The sequence below is a fragment of the Chelonia mydas genome, chromosome 1 (genome assembly GCF_015237465.2).
Source record: "Chelonia mydas isolate rCheMyd1 chromosome 1, rCheMyd1.pri.v2, whole genome shotgun sequence".
Taxonomy (NCBI): domain Eukaryota; kingdom Metazoa; phylum Chordata; order Testudines; family Cheloniidae; genus Chelonia; species Chelonia mydas.
In genome coordinates, this window is record NC_057849.1 from 345116027 (window position 1) to 345136744 (window position 20718).

The following is a 20718-nucleotide window of genomic DNA, read 5'->3' on the forward strand; positions in this document are numbered from 1 at the left end:
TATCTTTTATTGGACCAACTTCTCTTGGTGAAAGCGACAAGCTTTCGAGCTACACAGAGCTGCTCTTCTGGGTATCTTATCAGCTAGCAGGTGTTTGGTATGCTTAAGCCCTCTCTGTGTTTCTTCATCTGCCACAACTAGATGTTGCCACCTCTTGTATGGAACATGGCAGCTGCTTAATAGCACACAGGAGAGCTACACATTAGTGTAAGACGGAAAGGGGAATCCTATATCCCATTGAAACTGCATGTGGGGAGTTAAGAGAACCAGGAGGAAATCAACCAAGTTGGAATCTGGCCAGGACATAGTGTTTAACACCCTATTCCAAACTGTGGGGCTTGTCCCCCTAGTGGGGCATGGAGGAACATCAGTGGGGGATGGTGCAGCAGAGCCCGGGCCAGCCCCCATGGTGGGTGGGGAGGGAGTGCCACCAAGCCCCTCCCTGCGCCCAGTTCTGCTCCGGTCACGCCCCCAACCGCATCCCTGGCTCCCAGACTTGTGTGGCTCCGCTCCTGGCCCCATACCAGACCCCAGCCTCGGCTACTGGCTGCGGCTCTATTCCCGGCCTGGGGGTGAGGCCAGGAGCAGAGCTACAGCTGGTCGCGAGCCCGGCTGCCAGCCCCCACTGCAGCCCAGCTGCGGTTCTGCTCCCAGCCCAGACCCTGGCCATGGTCCCCCTCCTGGCCCCAGACCCATCCCCAGCCTCGGCCCCCTTACCCATGTCCATGTCATGGCCCCCACCCCCAGATCCAGGGGAGTTGGGGGGGGGATGATTCTCAGAAGTTTGGGGTCTGCTGCCCTATTCTGGTGCAGAATACCACAGGAAGTGTAATGAATAGGAGCGGTCAGGAACTTAGGTCATGGTTACACGTTCAGCTGCGCTGCTGCAGCACATGTGGTGAAGACGTTCTATGCTGATGGGAAAGCGCTCTCCTGTCGGCATAAAAAGCCACCCCTGTGAGCGGCATAAGCTATGTGGGCGGGAGAAGCTCTCCCGCCGATATAGCGCTGTGCACACTAGCGCTTGTGTTGGTGTAACTTGTGTTGCTCATGGGGGTAGGATATTCACACTCCTAAGCGACATAAATTTTGCCGACATAGGTGGTAGTGTAGACATAGCCTTAGTTTTACATCTCATCTGACAGATTCCCTAATCTCTGTTCCGAGGGCCGCACAGTCATCCCCACCCCCTGCGTGCGTGCGTGCACGCTCAGTTTTTGCCCCTGGGAATGCTGCTGTGTTTTCACAGCATGATTTAGCAGAGCTTGTGGACTGAGCTCATTTTCCATCCTTCGGGCTCAGTAGCTTTAGCTCTCCTGCTGCCTCTTTCTGAGAGTCTATCTTCCTACGGATCTTTCCATGTAGAGAGGAGGTTGGCATATGCCATACCCAGCTTTGACTTTGTTAGCACCGAGTTGCTAGGAAGCAAAGGCAGCATTACGTGGCAGATTTCGCTGTGCTGGGAGTGCGGAGCTAGTTCAAACAGCATTACAGCTGCATGCATGATTTGTAGAACAGAACTGCCAACCTGAATGTCTTCTAATTCTCTGTCTTGTAGTGTCATGCACACAAATTATCATACGGTGCGGGATTGCCAAGTCCCTGCACTGTAGTGTGTCAAATGAGACCTGGTCCTAAAATACTGCCGATTCTTTAAAATTGCTTTCCTTGGGTTCTTTGTGTGTGTGTGTATGTGTGTTGGGGGAAGAGAGCAAGAGAGAGAGCTCACCTTCTCTCCATTCTCTGTGTGTGTACTTGGCTCTGGCTCAGAAGAGGTGTCAAGTATCAGGGGTCAGAGTAGCAGCCGTGTTAGTCTGTATTCGCAAAAAGAACAGGAGGACTTGTGGCACCTTAGAGACTAACATATTTATTTGAGCATAAGCTTTCGTGAGCTACAGCTCACTTCATAGCTCATGAAAGCTCATGCTCAAATAAATTTATTAGTCTCTAAGGTGCCACAAGTACTCCTTTTCTTTTTAAGTATCAGGGGGTAGCCTTGTTAATTGCATTTAAAGAAGTGGGCTTTTTACCCAGGAAAGCTTATGCTCAAATAAATCTGTTAGTCTTTAAGGTGCCACCGGACTCCTTTTTGTTTTTGCTTAGAAGAGGGTGTATATTTACTTCTTACTGACGTTTCTCCCATAAGAATGGCACCAAGATGTCTTTAATTGTTACCATCTGCAAGCTGCATAAATGGGACAGGAGTGCCTCCTCAGACTGGGAAGGAATTGAGTCGCAGCACACTATTGATTTAGCGACTGACAGCATGGCTTGGATTATTTGGCTGGGAGACCTTCCTCTGCAGATGGAGCTGCTTGGTTTTTGTCAGCCCTCCAGAGCTCCCTCTGCTGGAAGGATGGTGGAAGATGTCAAACAGAGCTGGGCAGAGTGTAGCCAGGCTCTGAATGGAGGTTAATTGACAGATGTATCAAGTTTCATTCTGATTTGTGCTGGCAGGAAGTACCAGTTTAACAAAAGCCAAACTAATGGAGAGCTGTAAATATTTGCTCTGTTGCTGCTGCTCTTGTGGGATTAGCGGATTCTCTTTCCGGATTCTCTGGATTCTCTTTCCTCTGTCGTTAGCAGTTCTAGCTCTCCCAGCTGCTGGGATGCTGGGATGCAGAGATGACTCATTTCCTCCCTAGCACACCCCAAACATGCCCCTGCCTCACTGGCCATCAGAGCACTGATGAGAAATCTTCCCTAATGGCTTTGTTCTGTCGGAGAGCTGTTCCTTGGTGTGGGAGGTGGATGGATAGCCTGGCTAGTAACTTCTGTCTTGCCTCAAGATTTAAGTAAGAAGAGGAGAAACACTCACTCGTAGTAGGGTAGGAAGCTGACTGCCTTGCTGCAAATGGAAGGCATGGTGGGGTTGCCACCCTTCAGGGCATTTGGGGGAAATGCAGTCATACGTTCAACTACCATTTGGGATCTCCTGCTCCTGTGATACGCAGGGTATGGCTTGGACTGTGGAGCACCCATGAGGCTCCAGAGCCTGGCCATTTGCTCTAACACACCTGGCACTGTTGCAGAGCTGCCAGAGATAGGCCACGGGGGTTTTGGTTAAGATTTCAGTGCATGAGCAAGCCCTTAGGAATGTTCTGTCCTTGCCGAATCTTGATGGTCAGAGTCTTGTACTGACCGCGTCTGTTACCTGTCATTGCTGTTTTCCCTCTAGGCCCTAAGCCCCTTACCTAAAGTGGTGTGCTGATGATGGTTTCTCTCCCTAGGGGTGTGTCTATCGGTGAGTGTAACACTTGAGCACAGTATGAATGTCACTTTCACTTCCTCCTTGCTGCCAGTATTTCTCATGCTAAGGATCTGTGCTTTGAGAAGATGCTGCTGTGATGTGGGTCTGTGTAAGAGGCTGGGGGCAAGCATGGGAGAGTGACTGGGAAGCAAGTGATATATGTGGAGCAGGGAAGGCCTTGTGCAGGCAAAACTTAATAGTAGAGCTGACCCTAAACCAGACTTGGTTACACAGGAAATTGACGTTTCAGTGTTTGGTTTTCTCCCACATTCAGATGAAAAGTTAAATATAGAAATTCTTCATTGACCAGTGCCTCAGGGGAGTTGAAGTGCAAGTGCTTCACGTCCTCATTTTTCCTTAGGGGCTGGGCTCTGTTGCCAGACTACATGTCCCATGATGCACCACAGAGCTCAGTCAGAGGGGGGTGTAGTCTGGCCAAGGAACTCTGCCTATAAGAGAACGGGAGGAGATGAAGCACCTGAACGACAACTCCCATGAGATGCTACAGCAGATGCTGTCAAATGTTGAACCAACCTCAATTAAATACTTCATTTGTATTTTCCCGATGAAAATTTGTGAAAAACTTGCGAATTTTTCAGGGAAATATTTGATGTTGCAGAAACTGTATTTTCCATCTAATGTATTTTTGACAGAAAATCTACTTATTAGTCTAATATGACTTCTGTCAGCAAGGTTTTAAAGTACTGAAGGTTAGTCCTAGAGGGATGTGGGAAGAGATGGCAGAATATCCCAGCTGGCATTTTGCTGGGCTTGTCTGTCCCAGGCAAACCCCATGCTTTTACCTGCATGTCCATAGGTCATGATGTGAGCAAGCATAGGCCTCTCATTTACAGACAGCCTCCGTGGGTCCTCTGTGGCTGTTGCTCATGCTGTCTGCCCTGTGTCTCGCATGGCAAGGAGGGAACGGCTAGTGCAGCAGGTGGTGTTTTTAGTCCTTCAGTAAATGTCAGTGGGGGTGGTTCTGTAATTATCGGCGGAGAATGGCTCTGGGAGCTGGTTAATAGCTCCCCTGGTGGGCAGCTGGCATTTGAAACTGGGTAAAAATAGAGCAACTTCCTTCCCCAAATGCTTTTAGTAGCTCCCCCAGCCCCTGGTGCCTGTGGAGCCTAGCGTAGGCAGCACTGTTTGGGTTGCATAGAGTATTTACTGTGGTGTGTGGCCAGCTGGGATTCCTGTGGCGCCCTTTGAAAGGGCTCTTCGGTGTGCTGTGGTTGGGCCTCGTCCCTGCCTCCAGGACTGGCAGCGGGGAAGGAAGTTAGAATAAGTAATGCTGGGAAAACCTTGGAGTCCATTGCTGAGCCCTGAGCTCTCAAAGCCTGTCATAATCACTAACTATCCTGCTCCTGGTGGGCTGGCACATGACAACTGTGCTAGTGTACGGTGCCCCAGGAAGGGGCTTCTCAGCAATATCCGTTCTTGGTCCCGTATGCAGCAGTAGCAATTCCTTTTAAGGGCTCCTAGGCCACTTGACAGAGGGTTCTGCTGCCTTGAGTTTCCATCTACACAACTAGGAAAGAGTAGGTCTGGACTTGGGCAGGGTGGGGAGAGGGAGCAATAATGCCATCAATTGATATCATGAAACGCTTCCAGATTGCTAGTGAGTTCCTATTTCCAGTGATGGCCATAATCAAAAAACATTCATCTAGACCAGCAGTTGGCAACCTGCGGCATGCATGCCAAAGGCGGCACGCGAGCCGATTTTTACTGGCATGCTGCTGCCAGGCAAGGTCCCGGCCCCGCTCAGTCCGCTGCCTGCCTGGGTGAATGGAACCCCAGGCTGGCAGCAGGCTGAGCGGGGCCGGCGGCTGGGACCTCGGCTGGCAGGAGCCAGTGGACAGAGCCCCAGACCGGCGGAGGGCTGAGCTGCCCGCCGCTGGTCTGGGGTTCTGTCTGCCAGCGCCGCTCAGCCTGCTGACGGTCTGGAGTTCCGGCCGCCGGCCCCTTGCCAGCCTGGGTACTGGCCATCTGCCCCGCTCATCTCGCTGCAGGTCTGGGGTTCCAGCCAGGGTCCGGGCCTCTGGCCCTGCTCAGCCCTCCTGCCGGCTTGGGGTACCGGCAGCCAGCCCAGGGCTCTGCTCCTGGCCTGGGCCCAGTGCTCTGCAGCCCTTATCAAAAATTACACTACAATTAATTTAAAAGCTTGAAAACTTAAAAACTTTATACATTTTTTAACCATTACTGTAATATACAATGTTAATAAATACATAGGTTTGATGAAACAAAGTAATTGTACTTATGTGCCTGTGCTTAATTTATGTTTTCCATGATTTACCTTCTAAAAAAAATCTCGCATTTCTCACACCCCCAGAAAGGGCATCTCGCACCCCCAGGGGGTGCGTGCACCCCAAGTTAAGAACCACTGCACTAAACTGATAAGATCTCCATTTTAATTTAATTTTAAATGGAGCTTCTTAAACGTTTTAAAAACTTGGTTTACTTTACATTTAACAACAGTTTAGTTATATAATATAGACTTACAGAGCGAGACCTTCTAAAAACACTAAAATGTATTACCGGCACACACAACCTTAAATTAGAGTGAATAAATGAAGACTCGACACACCACTTCTGAAAGGTTGCCGACCCCTGATCTAGACATTCAGTGACAGACCAACCTCCTCCCTTGTCTTGTGAACTTAGTGGGTGAATGGAAACCGAGCACCTCACGGTGTCGTCTGGGAGAGCAGGCCTGGGGTTTAGTCTGTGAGAGCTGTTTGTTTGGGTGGGAGGCTAGTTAGCATAGAATCTTTCCATGGTGCACAGGCTCACAGCCATGTAATTTATCACCTTGGGTTAGAGTTAGGAGGCAGATGTTACGCCTATGCTTTGCTGTAGGAGCCCTGTGGCTGCCTCAGGGTCCCAAAGTCGTGGCTAATGCTGCTCTCAAGTTGGGCTAGTGCAGTGGCTCTCAGCCTTTCCAGACTACTATATCCCTTTCAGGAGTCTGATTTGCTTTGTGTACCCCTAAGTTTCACTTAAACTACTTGCTTACAAATCAGACAAAAATATGAAAGTGTCACAAAACACTATTCCTGAAAAATTGCTTACTTTCTCATTTTTACCATAATTATAAAAAAATCAATTGGAATGTAAATAGTGTACTTACCTTTCAGTGCATAGTATATAGAGCAGTATAAAGTCATTGTCTGTATGAAATTTTAGTTGGTACTGACTTCGGTAGTGCTTTTTATGTAGCCTGTTATAAAACTAGGCAAATACCTAGATGAGTTGTTGTACCTACCCCCTGGAAGACCTCTGCGTACCCCACGGGTATATGTACCCCTGGTTGAGAACCACTGGGCTAGGGGAACTGGCCATTTTGGAAGCCTGTCCCTCTGTTTGGCTCATCAGCTGGTGTTTGAAGTCTCCAGAAGCACTGAGGAGCAGAATCACCTATGCAGGACAGTTTATTCTTCTTGTGCAGCTTGGGAACTGTTGTTCCCTTTGCTTTAAGAAGAGTGTTTGATTTGGAAGGGGAGAGGTTTGCTTTCATTCTGCTCTCACCCTGGGAGAAATGAGGCTGCTCAGCAAACCAAGACCCATTGCCCCTTCATCACATCAGATCAAAGTGGAAAGTAGCCCTGAGACCTCTCTTCTCCAATTTCATCAGGCCATGTGAGCCAGAGGGAGGGTATTTCACATGAGCTGAGTCTATGCTGGCCTTTGGGTTTGGCTTGCAATGAGTCCTTGGGGCTGGTTGCCCAGGCATTCTACCATGCGAGTCAAGGTTCCCTTTTTCTGAATATGGAGATGTGGCCTATGAAGACTATCAGTCATAGCCTGCAGTGCAGCCTGGCTATAGAGCTCAAGGTGAAGAATTGCATGCAAAGACCTGTAGTTGCTGGGGGCTGCCCCTGTTTTCCAAATTCACAGACCCAAAACTTCATTAATGCAGAGTGAGGTTGCCTGGTGACATCTTGTGCCTCTGCAGAATGTGCCGTTCTGCAAAACCTAAACAAAGTTTCGTGCCTCTTTTTGCTAAGGCAAAACTTTTTGAAAGAGGGTGGTTTTCCCCTTTTAAGGCAAACTAGGGGCCTGGGGCCACCCAAGCCTAGTTACAAGTAGGCACACCTCAGCACAGGGATCAGGTGATTTTTCCCTATAAAGAGGGGCAGGGAGGAGGGTGCTCAGGAAGAAACAACCAAAGGAAGCTGTAGCAGAGACTCCGGAAGAGCTTCATTGAACAGGAGGCTCTTGCAGGAGACCCTTGACTAGGGGGAGGGATTTGGCCCTGGAAGCCAGAGGGTGGAGGGCCAGAGAGAGCAGGCTCTATGGGAATAGAAAGACTTCAGCCAGGTAGGGCTGAGAGAGCAGCCTGCCAAGGCAGGAAAATCTGGAGAAACCAGACTTGGGAAGTAGAGAAGCCCCAAGTCTGAGTTTTGTTTTGTCTTGCGTCAATAAATTAAACCCTGGGGGAAGGGGCATTATTGGACAATAAAGCCTGTGTGGAGATTATTTAATTTCCTTGCAGGGGGGAACTGAGGTACCCTGGAGAGGGCCTTCAGCCCACGCGGGGATGCTCAGGAGGGGGTTTGCCCTATGATACCTGTACAGGTGAGCTGCACTGAATGCTTGCCGTGTGCTAAAATACTGAAAACCCCACACTATGCATTTTACAGCCCCTTCCTTCTAACGCAATACTTGCACTTACCCATCGCAATATCCACACACCACTCTCATATCCCACTTCACTGCTGACCGGCCAGATGGGCACCCCTGCTGACACAGGCTGCCTCACTGAATGAGGCAGTGCTGAAAATGAGGCAAACTGAACCCCTCGGCATGCACACATTCCTGTTTCCTTTCATCACATGCAGCGGGTGAGGGGCATGCTTTTGACGGAACAGATGGATTCTCCGGTGGTTCTGGCCTCCACTAAAGCAAAGTCAATTGGCAGCGTTTGCTCAGGGTTGATTTTCCCTGTTGGCCTGTATGTCCCAAGCACCTTTTTGCTTTCCCATGGAGACACTTGGAGAAACCAGAGGCTGAATGCACCCTCACGCCAGTGGAGGATGCTCCTTATCTCATCCTTCATATTAGGGATGGGAAAATCTCTTAACTCGTCACTCACCTAGTCCACCCCCTGCCATGTGTAGGGCTGTCAGTTCTCTGCCTTCTGGGGGGGGACGTACAGTGGTGGAGCAGTGGGGAAGAGCCCAGGATTCAGTCCAATTCAGACTTTCCCCCTTGTCTTCAAAGAAAGGAGGTCAGGGTTAGAGTTCGCTTAGTGCCAGTTCTCATGTACCTGTGTGGGCTGGGTGATGCCTCCAGTACTAGGTGGCAGTAACTGGCCTGGCTCCCCTCTCCAGGTGCATGAATAAACATGGAGACTGAATTCCCCTCTTGCCCAAGACGAAGCTTCCTTGGCACTTGGTTAACTTCTTAAAAGCCAGACATCCTAGTGGCTATTGAGGCAGCTTCCATAGGAGGACTACTCCCAAAATGGGCAGTGTGTGGGGGCCGCCATTCTGTACTGGCTAGTATAGTAGCTTTGGCTCACTGCTTTTGAGGAAGGTTTAGTTAATTATTCGAAGCCTGAGATATTTGATAAGGACTTCCTGCTACATAATGGTCGTTTCCAGAAACAGAGATATGGGTGAACAAGTGGCAGGCAGCTGTAAAAAGCTTATCTCTTCCTCTGCCAATAACTCCCCAGGAGCACTCCTTGAGCAGCGCTTTCTGGGACAAACTCTCGGAAGCAGATGGATATTTTTAAATTACTTCCTCTTGGACCTTAATGTTTCTAAAGATAAATACAACTTTCCTCTTGGCAAGTGCTCAAGAATGGAGCTGCTCCTCTGCATAGGGGTTCATATCAGCATGTGTCCTGTTCCTGACTCCACACCTTTTTCTTTTTCCCCACTGGCTCATAGTAAAGCTGTGTTAGGTTGTTGTGTCCTTTCCCCAACCCCCTGCCAGTGCAGGATTATTCCACTGGACTCAGGTGTTCTTAGAGAGACACTGGGTCAGGGAGTGTTGGTGTTACTGATTTGTATGATCCCTGGCTGGGAGAGGCGGTGAGGCAATTTATTCTACAACGCATTGAGTCCTTTGCTTCTCTGGACTGAAGGGAGGATAGCTCTTGTGATGAAGGCACTGGCCCATTGGAACAGCCATGAGGGGGCCCCCCCCCTTTTTTTGAGGTGTTGGTTAATGAGCCTTTCAGAAGGGAGAAGGGAAGCAGCTTAGCAGTCAGATGAAATAAGGGAAACCTTTTTAATGGTGAGAGTAATTAACCACTGGAACAGTTTACCAAGGGTTGTGGTGAATTCTCGTTATCACTGACAATTTTAAAATCAAGATTGGATGTTTTTGTAAAAGATCTACTTTAGGGATTATTTGGGGGCAATTCTCTGGACTGTGTTATACATGAGGTCAGATTTGTGGTTCCTTCTGCTCTTGGGAATCTGAGTCTGTGAATTTCTTCGAGCTTTAAAAGACTCCATGGCCCTGAATTTGGCAGCACTCATCGCGGCTCTGGCCCAGGCAGGCAGGGTTTTCTGGCTATGGCTCTTTGTCTTCCAGGAGCAGGCCCTAACCTTGCAAGGACTAGATGCCTAAAGCCTGAGGCAGCAGCCAAGGGCTATTGGGGTGCCCATAACTTTGGAACAATTTAAATTTGGGGACTCCCTGGTTTTGCTGTGGTGTCTAATCCAGGGGTCCCCAACGCGGTGCCCGCAGGTGCAATGGTGCCCGCTGGGGCAGTTGTGTGCGCCCGCAGGACACCGTGCCACCGAAATGCCGCCGCCGAGTGCAGCTGCCATAGAGCCGCCCGCAGAAATGCCACCAAGAAGCGTTGCTGTTTCTCAGCGGCGACACTTGCTGCCGCTTCTCGGCGGCATTTCGGCGGTGGGGTGTCTGGTGCCGGCTACAGTCTTCTGGGAATAGGAATATGCTATTCCCACAGAAAGGTTGGGGACCACTGGTCTAATCCATCTAGTGTAGTGGCAGGGACTCAGACTCTGTCCAAGGTTCCTGTTTCACATGATGTCTCAGAAGCAGCTTAGTTTCTTTCAGCAGCCACCTCTGAGGTGTTTCCCCAGCCGGGTGGGTGACAATGCAGAGAGCAGCAGGGATCATAACTTTCCAGGCTTCAGGAGGCCCGGTGCTCTGATAGTCATGTGACTAGAATGAGCTAGAATGTCCTGCGGACACCTCCAGACCTTAATCTGAGAGCGCAAGGGTGGGTTTGTGTAAGGTAATGACAGCTTTGAGGTGAGAGCTGGAGTCCAAAGAGGGAATGATGTGAAAATAGAGACAGACTTATAAAAAGGTCTCTTAAGGAGAAAATACCTTCCAGTTCTGTGGAGACATGTAATTTTAGATTATCTATAAAAATCTCATTACTAGGCATCTCTTTAGTCTTGTGACAGAGGCTCATATAAAGCCTTGTTGTGACTTGTAAATGGAATTGCCCTGGTGCCATAGACTGAGGATTAGCACCGCATCAGATGCTGGAGATGGGAAAGCACAACTTGGTCCCTCTTACGCCCTGGACAGGACTGTTCCCTTAAGCATTGTTGGGGGTTTGTCCAGTCTAGGTATAAGTGACCCAAATGATGGAATCTCTCTCCCTTCCCCCTTCTCCCCCTGGAAAAATTCCACAGTCCGCTTGAACTCTCCGCTGAGATGTTTTCTTGATACTCAGGTTAGAATGAAATGAACAGTTTATTTGTCCTAGCTAGATCTCCTTGCCCCACCCTGAACAATTCTTCTCCCTCAGTGATCGTACCCTTCAGACACTTGCAGTTATTGGCTTCCCCAGTTATCGTCATTTAGCCAAGCTCTACAAATTTGACCCTTCTAATCTTTCCTCATAAATCAAACCCTCTAGCCCTCTAGTTATTTGTCTTGCTGTCAGACTTTTCAGTTTGAGGTGCCCAGAACTGAATTTAGTATTGCAGGTATTACCAATGCTTTCCTTTTCTCCACACTGACCTTAACATTTGGTACTTGCCGGGATGGTGGTGTTGGCAGGATCTCCCAGTGTCACTGCACATTATCATGCCATGTATCTTTTGCAGGCATGATATCTAATATGAAGGCTGCATGTTCTGAACCTGTAGAGTTGAATCTGAAACATACATGAGTGAGCAGAGAGGCTGGCCCCCATTGGCACACATCCAGCCAGTTTTGTTGCAGGGCTGCGTGAGGGGTCATGTTCTGTTATGCCGTGGGACTTTCTGGGAGTTCCTCCTTTGGAGTTGAATTAGACTGAGATGTGAAGCCTAGAAAAGACTGACTCTGGTGGGACAAGGTGGGTGAGGTAATATTTTTTATTGGACCAACTTCAATACTGGTTATTTAATATTTATATTACTGTGGAATTGAAGGGCCCCAGGATGCTGGGAAACACACACACAGGAGACAGTCCCTGTCTTGAAGAATTCATAATCTAAGAAAAGCTTATGGGGAGAGCATGGTCAAACAGGCACAACTCTTATAGATGGATGTCAAAAATAAACAAAGAAAGTGTCAGCTATTGCCCTCTTCCCGCAGTCCAGCCATTCTAAGTTGCTGAATTTTCCCAGATATCAAGTCAGAGATGGGAAGCGAAGAGCCCGCAGGGTCCTAGAGCCCGGGCTGAAGCCTGAGCCCGGAAGTCTACACTGCAGTTAAACAGCCAGGCAGCCGGAACCCCACGAGTCCAAGTCAGCTGGCACGGGCCCGTCATGAGTGTCTTTAACTGCAGTTTTCAGAGTAGCAGCCGTGTTAGTCTGTATCCGCAAAAAGAAAAGGAGGACTTGTGGCACCTTAGAGACTAACAAATTTATTTGAGCATAAGCTTTCGTGAGCTACAGCTCACTTCATCGGATGCATTCAGTGGAAAATACAGTGGGGAGATTTATATACACAGAGAACATGAAACAATTGGTGTTACAATACACACTGTAAGGAGAGTGATCAGTTAAGATGAGCTATTACCAGCAGGAGAGCGGTAAGGTGAGCTATTACCAGCAGGAGAGCGGGGTGCGGGGGCGGAGGGAAGGGGGGGGACCTTTTGTAGTGATAATCAAGGTGGGCCATTTCCAGCAGTTGATAAGAACGTCTGAGGAACGGGAATAAACATGGGGAAATAGTTTTACTTTGTGTAATGACCCGTCCACTCCCAGTCTTTATTCAAGCCTAAGTTAATTGTATCCAGTTTGCAAATTAATTCCAATTCAGCAGTCTCTCGTTGGAGTCTGTTTTTGAAGTTTTTTTGTTGAAGAATTGCCACTGTAGAATTCCAAGGGGTGCATGTAGAATTCCGAGGGGTGCATTTTACTCTCCTGCAGTGTAAGGTGTTTCATGAAGCTTTGGGATTTTATGACTTTTGAAATGGCTGCAGTTTTACAGTCTTGGGCAGTTTCTGGAATCCTCTCCACTGAGACGTCCCTGGAACTGAGCTCCGGCTTTGTTTTGATCTACAGAATTTATTCTTAGCCTGTAGTTTAAAATGAGTTGTCACTTTTACTTTAGTAGTACTTGCATGTGAAGTGCCCGACACCACCACCTCTACCAGGTGGAGCTTGTTCATCTCCAGCCTCATAAAGGACTTATTAGCCTTCTAGTGCTCCGCCCTGCTTTCACTTTCATCTGTGCTACATGATACCAAGCAATAGGTATGATCAGTGACATCCGTGGAATCATGTCTGAGACTGTGGATAAACTAATTGCTGGGGCAGACTTGGCACATTGTGCAGACTGTCATTTGAAAGCTCCTGGTGACGTTACTAAAGGACTACGGCAGTAAGTCGACCTACACTATGCGACTCCAGCTACGTGAATAACGTAGCTGGAGTCGACGTACCGTAGGTCTAGTTACTGAGGGGTCTACACCGTGGGGGGTCAACAGGAGAAACTCTCCTGTCTACTTACCATACTCTTCTTGTCGGGGGTAGAGTACAGGGGTCGACTGGAGAGTGATCTGCTGTCGATTTGACGGGTCTTCACTAGACCCGCTAAATCGACTGCTGGCGAATCGATCGCAGAGCGTGGATCCTGGCTGCAGAGTAAACATGCTGTAGTGTAGTCGTTCACAGGTGTTTAAAAAAGCTTCCCCTCCCAAGACAAAAGTTTTGCCGTGGCAAGTGGCAGTGTAAATGGCTCGTTGTTGGCAGGTGCGCTCTCCCGTCGACAATGAGAACCCCGCTCGTTGGGGGCGGAAGTATTTGGTTGGCAAAAGTGCTGACAAACAGTGTTTACACTGCCCGGCTTTTAGCGACACGGCCATGTCGCTAAAAGCTGTGTAGTGAAGACAAAGCCTAAAAGGAGGCCGCTTACATCATTGTGGAAGGGTTTGATTCCTTTCTGTTCCTGCTCCAAACAAGGTCTTGCGCCTTATGTCCCTGTGCAAATTCATTTTCCCTCCTTTTTACTCCCTCTATTGTGTCCTCATGTAGCAGCTTTCTCCATAGAACAGATAGTTGCTGATCTTACGCTGGCTGGAGGGACTGCTGCAGAGCGAAACAAGGCCCTGTTTTCCCTGTGGGCCAGAATGTAGTGCTGCCACTCCAGTCAGTCACAGCCCTTACCAGCCTGTGAAGCAAACCCAAGTCTTTTCTGAGCATGCACGCCTGGTCTAGCGTTGGTGCAGCAGGGATAGATCAGCTGATGATGGAGGGGAGGAAGGAGGTAGGGGCTGAGTAGGATAGCAGGTGTGGATACAGGGAGAGTTGAGATTAAGTGGAGGTTCAGGTGGGTCCATGGCTGAGAGAGACTTTGAAGAGGAGTCACTTTATTGAGGGTTCCTGGCATGGAGTAATGCATGTCTGTCTGCATAGGCGAGAAGTGTACTGAACAGATTGGTGTCTGGAGACAGGTGGCATGGGCGGGGATACAGAGGATGGAGTTTTGGTTTAGCTCCCCTCCCCTCCAAATGTTCAGTGGTAGAGTCCGCTCTTTTCTGTTGGCTAGGTAATTTCTATGTGGCTTTATAAACTATGGAAAGTTTGTTCCACTGAGCTCTCCAGTTGGCTGCAGACCCTGGCCTGTTCGTAATCCACGTTATGCTGCATGTCTGTGCTGTTGTGAGAGCATCCATTCCCAGAGAAGGATCCTTTAATCCCATGGCCAGCCTAGCCAAGAGTTACACTGTGCTTGGGGTTCTTGAGTCAGCTGAGTGCTTCAATTTTTAAAGGTTTCAGACTGGTAGCTGTGTTAGTCTGTATCAGCAAAAACAAAGAGGGGTCCTTGTGGCACCTTAGAGACTAACAATGCCCAAATAAATTTGTTAGTCTCTAAGGTGCCACAAGCACTCCTCTCAATTTTTAAACACATCTAAACATTTCAGTATCGTGATAAAGTAGCATAAAACTCCAAATACGGCATATTGTTAATGCAGACAATACTAAGCTATCCAGAGAGCAGTGACCAAGAGTTACCTTAAATCCTCCTGGCCTCTGTGCAATCTAACACTGGGAGCACACAGGAAGGAAAAAGCAAAAGCAGCTTTCATAACACAAACATACAGACATGTGTTCCTAGACGGGCAGGTTAGAAACAGCTCCTGCTGCCTCTGTCTGTCCTGGACCAGCTCATCAGAGCAGGAAAGAGCACCCCAATGTGAACACATTGACGGGGAAAGAGCCTTTTAAATGCTGGCTGCATTGCATAATGTGAAGCAGAAAGGCAGGGCTAGGCTACTGAAAAGTAACTAAGGGGGGGACCAGGAGATTGTCTTGCAACAGGGCATTCTAGACGCAATGGGGCTGATTTAATAAAGACAAAAGTAGCTAAAGGGTAGGACAGATGCAGTCCATGGACTTGTACAATGTGGCCATTCTTATCTTTGCCAAGTGCGGTGTCTGTATGTCACAAGTCCCAGTGTGTAAAGCTTCGTCATGATCCAGCATGGCCTGGCTGCATTCTGCATGGCAGTATTAAGATGGAATTTGCAGTAGGCTCCATTACATACAAATGAGATGCAGGCTAGAGGCTTCTTCAAGTCAGAAACATTGGAACAAACCATGGAAGAAAAAAAATGCAGCATATCGTTAACAGGTGCAAATATATATTCCATATGTAGCAGACACGAACCATTATGCAGCTGCTCTGGGGAGCTGTGCCAGAGTGTGAGGTGAGTGCCAATATTTTGTAGCAGAATCTAAGCTTTCATTGCAAATAAATAAAAAATCACAGTTCTTAGTCTTTATGGTTTGAGTCCCCCAAATGTAACTCAATCTCATATTGTCTTCCTGTAATTATATCTTCTCCCCCTCCCCCCCGCCCCTTTGAAACAACCCAAAGTTGTGAGCTACCCCATTAATTTCAGCCCTTAGATCAGGGTGGGCAAACTACGGCCCATGGGCTGGATCTGGCCCCTCAGGGCTTTGGATCCGGCCTGCAGGATTGCCACCCCTGTGGCGCTGCGGGCCCCATGCCTCTCCCGGAAGCGGCCGGCACCATGTCCCTGCAGCCCCTGGGGGAGGGGGAGCAGAGCGCTCCGCGCACTGCCCTTGCCTATGGGTAGCCTCCCCAAAGCTGCCATTGGCCAGGAATGGGGAACTGCGGCCAATGGGAGCTTTGGGGGAGGTACCCACAGGCAAGGGCAGCGTGTGGAGCCCTCTGCCCCCGCTCCGCCAGGGGCCACAGGGACGTGGTGCCAACTGCTTCCCGGAGTGGTGTAGGGCCAGGGCAGGCAGGCAGGGAGTCTGCCCTGGCCCCAGTGTGTACTGCTGCCACCCCAGAGCCGCTCCCGGTAAGCAGCGCCAGGCCGGAACCCGAACCCCTCCTGCACCCCGCCCCCCAACTCCCTGCCCTGAGCCCCCTCCCCTGCACCATTGCCTTGAGCCCCCTCCTGCACTGTGCACCCCCTCCTGCACCCCAACCCCCTTCCCTGAGCCCCCTCGTACACCCCGCACCACTCCTGTGCCGCAACCCCTTGCCCTTGTCCTGCGCACTGCACCCCCTCCCGCACCCCAACCCCCTGCCCCAGCCCTACATTCATGGCCCTGCATGCAATTTCCCCACCCTGATGTGGTCCTCGGGCCAAAAAGTTTGCCCACCTCTGCCTTAGATACTAAGATGTAGGCACTATATAGCTGCTAACATAATGACAACTTCAATGTTGCTCTGAGCTTTCACTTCCAATAGTTTTAGTTGAAATGTCTTGCTAATAGAATCCATTGATTTTTGGATGCCGTGCTTGACATTGAGGTGAGGTGTGGGGGAAATAGAGGGTCACCTCCTTTTTGTCAAAGGTTACTATCCTTTCAAAACAACTTGGTGTGAGGGTTTTTGAGATTACAAGTTTGGTTGATAAAGGTAATAGTGGTGCTGTAATATACTTGCTTTCTGTAGGCATTTGACTTGGCAACGCATGACATTTCGATTAAAAACAAACAACCTAGAATGATACAAAATCCAATGTGGCATACTTCTCTACTCCTACATGAGACTGCCCTGTTTATACATCCCAGGACTGTATTAGTTCTTTTGGCCACAGTGTCACCCTGGGAGCTCACGATTATCTGATTACCGACCATGACCCCCAAGTGTTTCTTCAGAGTCACTGCTTCCCAGGATAGAGTCCCCCGTCCTGTCAGTGTGGCCTAGGTTCTTTGTTCCTAGATATGTTTTTACATTTGGCAGTATTAAGAACTAGATAAGTTCATGGAGGATAGCTCCAGCAATGGCTATTAGCCAAGGTGGACACGGATGGTGTCCCTAGCCTGTTTGCCAGAAGCTGGGAATGGATGACATGGAATGGATCACTTGTCTAACCCAGTATGGCTGTTTTTATAGCAGTCACTTAAATCCAGTTTACCAAGTGATCCAGGTTACTATGTATCAGTGACTTGTCCTCTTCATTATTTACCACTCCCCCGATTTTTGCTTTATCTAAAAGCTTTTTCAGTGATGATTTCGTTTTCATCTCGGTTGTTAATAAAAATGTTAAACAGTGTAGGTCCCAGAGCTGATCCCTGCAGGACCCCACTAGAAACACGTCTGCTCAGTGATGATTCCAGGTGGACAATTACAGTTTGAGACCTGTCAGCCAGTTTTTCACCCATTTAATGTTATATTACCTCTGTATTTGGCACTGGTGCAACTGCTACTGGAATAGTGTCTCTAGTTCTGATGTCCACAATTCAAGAAGGATATTGATAAATTGGAGTGCGTTCAGAGAAGAGCTGTGAGAATGAATAAAAGATTAGAAAACCTGCCTTATGGTGGTAGTCAAGGAGCTCAATCTGTTTCTTAACAAAGAGAAGGTTACTGGGTGACTTGATCAGTCTATAAGTACCTACATAGGAAAGAGAAATTTGATAATAGAGGGCTCTTCTATCTAGTGAACCAAGTTGTAAAGATTCAATGGCTGTGTGTTGAAGCTAGACAGACTGGAAATAAGACATACATTTTTAACAGCAAGGATAAATAACCAGGGGAACGACTTATCAAGGGTTGTGATGGATTCTGCATCACTGGATCTGCTCTAGTTCAAAAGGGAATGAATTTCTGGAAGTCCTGTGGCACACAGGAGGTCAGGCTAGGTGATCAGAGTGGTCCCTTCTGGCCCTAGGATCTAAATCTATGAAAAGTGGAGTAATGAATGGAAATGCGCTGATTGGATCATCCCTTTTCGGATTTACTTGGAACACCGTAAAATGTCCAATTTGCCATAGAAACTCAGCTCTTGGGTGCTACAAAATCCAGTAGCAAGATTTACGCCCAACTTGACACAAGTGCCTTACATGAATCTGCATTTGTTTCTTTTTGGTCAAGCTGTGGGAGGGCAGGTATTAAGTTTCTAATCAAAGCTGTTGGGTCTGGTAGGTCTTGAAGTGAGTGTTGCTGTCTGAGAGGAGGTACGTGAGACGGTAGTGGGTGGAGAGAGGTAGTGTCTGAGGGCAGGGAAAGGGAGCACACGCTAGCATCACACTGGACACTCTTTATATACATAACTTGGTGCTGACCTTTCCTTTTTGGTCCTTGGACTATAATTGGCATGTGTTCTGTTGTCTGTGGTTTTTAAATACAGCTGTGGGTGGCTGGTGGTAAGCGGAGAGGTAGAAACTGTTCTAGCTCCCAAAATAGTCCTGCAGTGGTCTATGCATTTTGGAGTGAGGCTTTTCCCGTTACATGGCCCAGAGGTATGCCAGGGTCAGCCGGCCCCTGTGGCTAGAAAGCAGTCTGCAAGTGAGGTTAGGGAGATTGAAGGGGTGGGGAGCATGGTGACCTCTGCAGCTGGAGTTGTATTCTGTAAATGGTGAGGCCCACTGGCAGTGGACTCTGTTTTGACAGAACGTAGTACACCTGCAGCTGGTCGAGGAGACTGTGCAAAGCCATGAAGGGTGTTCAGGATGAAGGATTAGGGCAATCGCTTTGGTAACTGAAGGCTTGGCAAGGAATTAACCCCTCTAAAAACAAAGAGCCAGAAGGTATTTTACCAGCTAAAATTCACAGGTGTTTTCCAAGGAAAGGTTAATGGTGCAGCAAGCATCTATTTACATGTCACCTAGTGTTTCTATGGCCTGCTGCTCCCTGTTTTTTGTCCCAGGATTAGGGGTGGTGTCTACAGTAACTCCACACTTAATGTTGTAGTTATGTTCCTGAAAAATGCAACTTTAAGCGAAACAGTGTTAGCTGAATCCAATTTCCCCTCAAGAATTAATGTAAATGGGGAGGAGGGGGAAGGTTCCAGGGAATTTTTTTTGCCAGATAGAAGGCATTATATACATTTTAAACCATTCTGAACAAGCAATTTAATACAGGTATAAGTTTTTAACAATTTTAAACAAGCAATTAGTACAGGTATTAAACAGGCTGGCAGCCCCCCATCAGCTCCCCTACGGTCCCCCCCCCCCCCCCCCCCCCCCGCCTCCCAGCTGCAGATCAGCGCCTTCCCCCTGCTCCCTCAGCCTCCTGCCCGCAGCAGTCAGCTGGTTTGCTGTGTACAGGAGGCAGGGGAGGGAGGGGGAGGCTGTGTGCCGTGTCCTCGCTCCTCCCCGCTCCCCTCAGCCTCCGGAACACTGCAAACCAGTTGAGTGCCACGGGCAGGAGGCGAGGCAAGCAGGGGGAAGGCGCTGATCCGCAGGTGGGAGGCATCGTAGAGGGGCACGGGAGAGCTGATGGGGGGCTGCCAGCTGTGGACAAAGCAGGTGGCCAAACGACGTTATAGCGGAGCATTGCACAACTTTAAACGAGCATGTTCTGTAATGGAGCAGGGACGTGAGACCAAAACAATGTTAATCAAGAGGATGTTAAGTGCGGAGTTACTGTATTCTGTGGAAGCACAGGGCTCTGTACATATTTCTCAGCTGGTTAATACCTTTCTGAGTCCTCTTTCAAAAGCTGAAGTGTTGAAGTTTATACAGACTGAGCACTAGAACGGTGGTGTGCAAACCTTGATCCCCACCATACTCCTATGAGAGAGGTCAGTGTTATCCATGACTACGCTGAATAGATGGTAGAAGTGAAATCCATCTTGGGAGTCCTGACTCCCCACTGCATGCCTCGTCCACTAGAATACATGTGAGATTTTCTGCTAATGATTTGGCATCTAAAAGGGGAGACTAGAAAGTTCTACAGACCTTAATAGCATTGTATTAGTCACTCATTTAGGATTATAAATTTCCTTGCAGAGTTTTCAACTCGAACGTTGCAGCCTTATGCTGGTGTTTAGGAACCAAAATGTTAAACTGACCTATGTATTTCTGTGGTCCAAGCTGAGTGAAATGCAAAATACAAACTGCAGATGGTGAAAAAGGAAATTACTGTTCAAATCTTTCAGCTTCTATATTATTTTAGTAACACAAGGAAAGAAATTTGAGATTTAACCTAACCAGTGATGTTACACAGCTTCTCACATTTTTGTTCATCTTGAAGACGCGCTGCATCTGTGAGTAGTTTGATAGCTCAGGACATGTGGTTCTCTATAGCCTAATTTCTTTGAGCTCTAGGAAGGTGCTAAATTGGGTCAGTTTGAATTCACTCTCCATTGTTGCTTTGCTGTGTTTGGGGTAAGGGTCCTGCTGTATGTACCTGGGGCATATGAAGGGTGGTTGTTGGTTTAGGAGTCAAAGTTCTGACTTCTAATATAGCTCTACTACTTACTTGCTGTCTAACCTGGGGAAAAAATAACTTTCCCTCCGTCTGGTTCCCCACATGTACCATGGAGAGAATTCTTTCCTCCCAGGGCGGGTGTAAGGGTTAGTTCATGTTTGCGCTGTACCTACACAGGGTTACCGCAAGGCGCTGCTAGTGTGCAGTTCTGCAGTTTGTCATTGTTGCTCACTGCCTGGCTCTGGCAGGAGATCGAAATGGCATCTGGCTGCAGCAGCAAGGCTGCCTGCGTTCTTCTAACACTTTCCTTCTGCTTATTTTTGTAGGGAGCAGAGATGGCCAGGGGCAGATACTCCAGCGCTTCCCGGAGAAGGACTGGGAGGATAACCCCTTCCCACAGGGCATTGAACTGGTGAGTATTTTGGCTGTTGGGGCTGGGACCTCCCAGTATTGTGATG

At 48.6% G+C, this 20718-nt stretch overlaps 1 protein-coding gene across 23 annotated transcripts in view; it reads left to right on the forward strand.

The window, feature by feature from the left end:
• Positions 1-20718, forward strand: part of SBF1 (SET binding factor 1) — a 146771-nt gene that overhangs the window by 64224 nt on the left and 61829 nt on the right. For all 23 annotated transcript variants that reach the window (XM_043521721.1, XM_043521637.1, XM_043521645.1 and 20 more), the window contains exon 2: positions 20587-20672. In XM_043521721.1, the coding sequence (XP_043377656.1) occupies positions 20587-20672 (86 nt within the window). The remainder of the gene's footprint in view (positions 1-20586; positions 20673-20718) is intronic.